We start from the raw sequence: 6,491 nt of genomic DNA, 5'->3' as shown, positions 1-6,491 counted from the left end.
CGAAAGGGCAAGGAAAATGAAAATGACACTAGAAGGCCATGGGAATTTAAATTTTAAAAAAAAAATCCTTGCACAGTGATCAATTTCTAGATTAATAATAAATATTAGAACTTAGTTGTAAAAATTAAAAGATCAATCACAAAATAGTTTTAAATTTTGTGTAAATTATTCGAGCAAATTGTAAATCCCAGAAGTTTAATGATGTGAGTTAAAAGTTACCTGCAAATAAATTGTAAATTATAAGAAAATTTGTAAATCTTAAAATCTTATTAAAAAGTAAAGTTTATAATCACGAATTAGGTAAAAGTATCCACTTGGTATTTTAGTTTTTTAGTTTTGCTTCCTTAGCTTTTAATAACTATATTTTTAGCCTTTTAATTTTAAAATCATTAGTATTAACAGATAATTGTGTTTGTAACGATCACATAATTGTTTTGAAAATTAAATTTAATATTTTAGAATTTAAAAATATTTTATCAACATTAAATATCTTAATATTATTATTTTTTTGTTAAAAATTTTAACATTAAATAACTAAAAATATTTTTTTAATATCATTATTATGTATTTTTACCAATTTTGCTTCTAATTAATTTTCTGTTCTCTTTCATCATTTTTTTAATACCATATTCGATCTCTTATATGTTCACTTATTAAATAAAGACTTATTCAGAAACATAAGGTTGAACTTTCAAGTAATATATGAAAAAAGAAAAAAGATAATGCAATTAAATAGAAATAAAATTAGTAAAAATATATTTAATGTTCAAATAACTCTAAACTGAATCTTATAAAAAAAATGAATTCAAAAATTTGAATCTTATAAAAAGATAAGAAGAAGTATAAGTTTCAATATTAAAAAAATTCACAAATTAAGAATGTATCATAATCTATATATTATGTGAGAATGACCCTCTTCCATTTCCTTTATATTTTTGGCAAATGATATTATTATTTGTGTAGAGAAATATAGTCTTCACATTCAATGATTTTTAATATGAAATCAAGCACGTGAAAGCATAGCGTAAAACATTAAAAACATGTGCTTAGGATGCTGATTGAAGGATTATAATGGCACATTAGAATTAATTAAAAATTATCAAGTCAGGTTTTAACATGATGTGGTTGCATCCCTGCCAATTTCTACGGTGGTTGAAAATACAGTATTTTACTGGAACCAACTTGCAAAATGCTAGTTTTTCAGCGACCCAAGGGCAAGAAGGATCCTTTAAAGACCAAGAATTACATAGTCAAATTAGTACTTGTACTGCAACACATAATGCTACAAGGAGAATCATTCAAAGACGAAAAATTACATATATGCTAATTTCTTTTCATCCAGTAAGAGGAATCCAAGTGAACAGGATAGAGATCTGTAACTGATGTAGGTGAATCAATAGATGATGACCCGACTGATATGCTATTTTCCCCTATATTTTGGTAATACTTCCGCCTCTTCATCTCATCCAATGCCTCACTTCCATCTGAAACCACCTCCCGAACTGTTCGTTCTTCAAGCATGCTTACCACTGAGGACATGTTGGGCCTAAGTGATGCAGTCACATTTGTGCATAGAAAAGCTACATTGATCATCACCATAGCCTCTGCTTTTATAAACTTCGATTTCAACCTTGGATCAACTATCTCCATTAGATTGTAGTTTTCCTTTAAGAAATGTGCCTAGGGAAAAAAAAATTATGAAGTTGGTTTATCCTTGAAGACAAATAAACAGTTTCCATACAGAGAAATGGTGTGTATAGAAATTTGATATGGAAGCAGTCTGTTCATGTATTCTTAAGCAAAGAGGATATTAAACATAATCTCAAGGAAAATATAGCTGGCATGAATGCAAAATATCCTATGAATATTTACCCACTCAAGAAGATGGATGCTATGGTTCATGTTGTTGCTCTTCCCACTAACAAGCTCCAATGCAACAATACCAAAACTATAGACATCTGCTTTGTCACTTAGATGGCCATGCATTGCATATTCAGGAGCCATATATCCACTGAAATTGAAAACACAGCCGATCACATTGATTTTAGAAATTCCAGTTGTCAATTTCTTAGCAGCCAACTCAAAATGTGTAAAAATATTTATCAACGAAACTAGAAGAAAATAAGCATAGAAGCTCACTATGTCCCAGCTATTCTAGTGCTGACATGGGTATTGTCCTCCTCATAAAGTTTGGCCAAACCAAAATCAGATATCTTTGGATTGAGATCTTTATCAAGCAGCACATTGGTGGCTTTAATGTCTCTATGAACGATCTTCAATCTTGACTCTTCATGTAGGAAAGCCAAACCTCTAGCAATACCAATGCAAATCTTGTATCTTGTCGGCCAGTCTAAATGTAATTGACCTTCTTGGCCTTCATTTATGGAAATGACAGTCATAATAATTACAGTCAAATACACATGTTACTATAATCATATTGGAGATTGTTTCAAACACAACAACCTAAGTTGAACAAATAGGTAATAATTACCAAACAAGGCACGAGCAAGACTATTGTTATCCATGTATTCATATACCAGCAACAATTGATCTCTCTCGACACAACAGCCATAAAGTTTGACAAGACAAGGATGTTGCATAGCAGAAATCATGCCTATCTCATTTATAAACTCCCGATTTCCTTGCTTTGATTTAGACGAAAGTTGCTTAACTGCTATTATAGTACCATCTGACAGAAAGCCCTGCATTTTGAGGAATGATGCATGTAAAGCTCTGAAGTCAGCAGATAATGTTTAGCAAGCAATAAAAGGTTGTGTCCTGGGAGAAATACCTTGTAGACAGGACCAAATCCTCCTTCTCCAATCTTATTGGCAACGTCAAAGTTGTTTGTTGCTGCTTTAATTTGCCTTAAAGTAAATATTCCAGTTTGCAGATCTAAACTCCTTAGCTCTGTCAGTATAAGCAAACAAAAAAAAGCTGTTATGCTCTTTTATCAGAGTTAACAAGATTCTAAACTAACACCAGAAATCAGATGACTAAATATCTAAATACAGTTTATAAACTTACATGAAAGCTACATGCATGCAATATACATATTTGTCCATGAGAGTTCCTGAGTGATTCGGAGAAATAATTGGTAATCATGATAATTGAGAACAACATTGATTAGCTTTATGCTTATTACCTCTTGCCATTGAATTTTTGGGTGCTAGACTGCCTCTCCGCCATAGTATACTGAAAACCAGGATTACAATCATTGCTCCAGCAACCACAATGCCAGCCACTGTCCCTCCAGATATGCTACTTCCATTTTCCAATGGGGGTTTAAAGTCTGCTAGATTTATAAGCCAGAGAGTTTCAAATAATTAGATGGAAACATCGCTATGATGGCAGTAACATGTAATGCCTGCAAAGAAGTTCAACACACCAGGATCCACAGATATGGCAGATATGAGCGGACCATATAGTGATTTGTATGGTATAGCAGTTGTCCCTTTCCCAGCCCAATATAGGCGGATCTCCAATGAATTCCTAGTCACAACACCAGTGAATTCTTTGACGACTGCCTTACCAACTCCTCCTGCTTCTTCTGCAATATTGAAATCCTTCAGCACCAGCTTTCCCTGTAAAATATCATTTCAAGCCCAATTTGTTCCTGTGACTAGAAGTTTAAAATTATTGTATGGTACTATGATGTGAATTTCATCACAGTTAATTATTCATGAGATAAAGTGCCAAGCTTTTGAGTGATGACAATTCTGGAAATATTGTATCATTGTCAAGAATACTATGAACATGACAAAACATAATTTTATCAGAACCTATCCTAAATGCCCTAAATCTGGCTCGATAATGTTCCCAAGGAACCCAGTTTCCACTTGGCCAAAGGCCTTTGTTCTGTATCAAACATTTACTTGACAAAATGAAGAGAAAATAAATAGACGTGCACCTGAATATAGACGTCAAAGACGCGCCTTCCGAGGCTGCTATATGTTTTATCGGCTGTGAACATTATCTCAGCAAAATGGAGCTTTATTGTGTAGTTTCCGTTTCCCATGCAAAATGCAAAATAACTCAGAGAGAGCGGAGAAACACGTGCACTCATGTATAATTCAGCATTGGTTATAGAGAGTGCTGATGCATTCCGCACGGTGTAGTAATCTACGCGTTCTTTATCCATGAAGTAACCAGTACTGCTCATTATCCAATTTGTGTCACTCCGGTGAAATCTTGCTGATCCTGATCCATCTGAATCTTCTTCAAATATTGTACTTTCGTTTACTGTTAATTGCTGGCCACCACAGTTTATATGTAGAGAGTACCATGCTGGGATAAGACGAAAAACATCAGAAAACACTATTATCTCAAGGAATCAAGCTCGGCAGGGAACTCGCAAGAATAAAACTCTTGATGTACTAGTGTAGCCGTCTTGGAAAATACTTTTCTCTTCTTCCTTATAAGATGGGAGGAAGGTGGAGAACGGTTCTAACTGTAAAATAATATCGATATGTCAAGGCTACAGGAAATACATGACACGTCAACTTACTTTTAGGACAGCGAAAGCCGCTCAAACATGGAACTGCTCCCCTGAGAGAAAATCACACGGGCTGAATAAGCCATATATTCACCAAATATATGCTCAAGCAAATATATATCAGGGAAAACGACACCTGAGTACCCAAAAATAATAAAATTGAGCTCCCAGAGGTTTATAAGAATAGATTGCCACTATTGCTTCCCAAGATTATTATTCAAGCTTTCTAGCATTGCAGCCTAATCTTTCTGATATTACAAGAGTGTTTTTGGACATGTTACCATCTTTAGGTGAAAGCATCCTTGAAACATCAGAAACGCTAGGTTGTTTTGGCAGTACTGGCGGTAGCTTATTCTTATGATCCTTTTGGGGTGATTTTGGTTTTTAAGACCTTGGGAATAAATTTCGTAAACTTAGGATTTGGATTGTTAGGTGTCATTTTCCCAAATTACTAAATCAAGTGCATGTAACATACGACTTACGAGTCATTCCCTGTCAAAGTGCTTGAAAACAGGTTCCTAAGTCATAGAAGAGATGATCACGGTCAGATGGCTTCTTTCGAATACAAATAAATTCATAGAAATTCAAGGATTCTTACACATTGCCCGTTTTACATGTTGGCTGCCCTGGGTTTCCGACGCTGAAGTTGTTGTAGGAAAGATCTCTATGTACAATGTATAAAACGTAATTCAGAATCTAGTCTCTGAAACACATGCTGGATCACAAGTAAAATATTAAAATTAATATACAAAAGCATCTTTCCTATCTAGTCTAATTGATAAATTTACAGTTAAGCTTCTTAATAAGAGTATTTTGAAAACAATTTCCTTGGTGTTAAAGTAGGTGAAGGTGAAGTGCTAGTCTCCTACTGAAGCATTCAACAAATAGGTACACAAGTATATTCAAAACATAATAATGAGAAAGATATTTCAAAATGAGAAGGCAGCCTTCGTCACCCCACATGAATAAAGTGAACCCCAGGCCTTCTGCTAGACACTATCCACGTAGGAACCATGTAACGAGGCAGAAGAGGCAGAATCAAGACTATTCAATCGAATATAGTTTTATAAAATTCATTTTCTCAGATGAAAAAGCTCAGAGTAGAACTTGATGGAATACCCTGGTTCTTGGGAAGAATCACGTGGATTTATTATGGGATAATAGGCCAATGGGTTGAGCAGAGCATAGATTTATTATGGGCTAATGAGTTAACAGGATCGTTGACCCATTTTCTGTGGCCTGTTCATCACTCACATTATGTGCAAAATTTGAACTAATTAATTCAAGCAATCATGTAAGTATCATTGGAAGTAAACTTACACAAAGCCAGAACGATCTACCCACTCAGGCACTGGTCCAGAGAGAAGGTTTCCAGTTAAATATCTAACAAGTAAAAACGATCAACTGTTAGAGGTAAAAGTAAAACTAAAATTGAGCATTCACTGAACAACATAAACTTTTGGATTGAAGCAATCCTTGACAAAGGGAAATGAAGAGATGAAACTCATTAATCATTGATGCAACAACATTGTTAATAATATGGGAATTCTTAATCCACCCCCATTTTTTGGACCTATAATTCCATTTATCGGTAATGTTTTTTATTCAAATTATAGATGACAAAAATCAATCACATGAGCTACTATAACCCAAAATCCTACTTTTAGCATAAAGCTCATCTTCTCTGTTCTTATCGTCCCTGATATTTTTCCTAAATAACCAAAAAAGAAAGGAAACAAAGGCATAAACCTCTGACATTGAGAACAATAAGATAATTTAAATAAAGAATTAGAGATTTGCAGTAGTTCCAAGAGTAAATACCCTGTTAGTGTAAGGATTAATCAGTCGAAGGGAAAATAAATGAAGAGAAAGTGAAAAACTATGAAGCCTCACACTGTGTGCCAAAATTCACAATAGCAAAGCAAGTGTTTACTCTCATTGACTTGTAGTTCATGTGAATGGGAGATGCCGAGGGAGTATTATCGTCACGTGTCAT

At 34.2% G+C, this 6,491-nt stretch overlaps 1 protein-coding gene across 1 annotated transcript; it reads right to left on the bottom strand.

Annotated features, from left to right (window-relative positions):
* Positions 1–1,226: 1,226 nt before the first annotated feature.
* On the bottom strand, positions 1,227–6,491 carry LOC114722006 (probable leucine-rich repeat receptor-like serine/threonine-protein kinase At3g14840). Its single transcript, XM_028907915.1, has 13 exons — positions 6,391–6,491; positions 5,816–5,878; positions 5,094–5,159; positions 4,978–5,013; positions 4,508–4,548; positions 3,911–4,287; positions 3,389–3,584; positions 3,146–3,292; positions 2,792–2,910; positions 2,492–2,702; positions 2,140–2,374; positions 1,873–2,011; positions 1,227–1,680 (listed from the first exon to the last, which is right to left on the bottom strand). The coding sequence occupies exons 1-13, from the start codon at positions 6,489–6,491 to the stop codon at positions 1,324–1,326; spliced, it is 2,088 nt and encodes a 695-aa protein (XP_028763748.1). The 3' UTR covers positions 1,227–1,323.

The sequence above is a fragment of the Neltuma alba genome, unplaced genomic scaffold (assembly GCF_004799145.2).
Source record: "Neltuma alba isolate B1F8T4 unplaced genomic scaffold, ASM479914v2 tig00012081_pilon, whole genome shotgun sequence".
Lineage (NCBI taxonomy): Eukaryota > Viridiplantae > Streptophyta > Magnoliopsida > Fabales > Fabaceae > Neltuma > Neltuma alba.
This window is presented reverse-complemented; position numbering and strand designations above follow the sequence as displayed.

Excerpts from the sequence above, each read along its gene's own strand:
- LOC114722006 (XM_028907915.1), bottom strand. The coding sequence starts at position 6,491 with ATGACACGTGACGATAATACTCCCTCGGCATCTCCCATTCACATGAAC. Across the intron at positions 4,288-4,507 it reads CGGCTTTCGCTGTCCTAAAA|CATGGTACTCTCTACATATA; the intron begins GTAAGTTGACGT and ends GTCTTATCCCAG. Across the intron at positions 3,293-3,388 it reads TGCCATATCTGTGGATCCTG|ACTTTAAACCCCCATTGGAA; the intron begins GTGTGTTGAACT and ends TAAATCTAGCAG.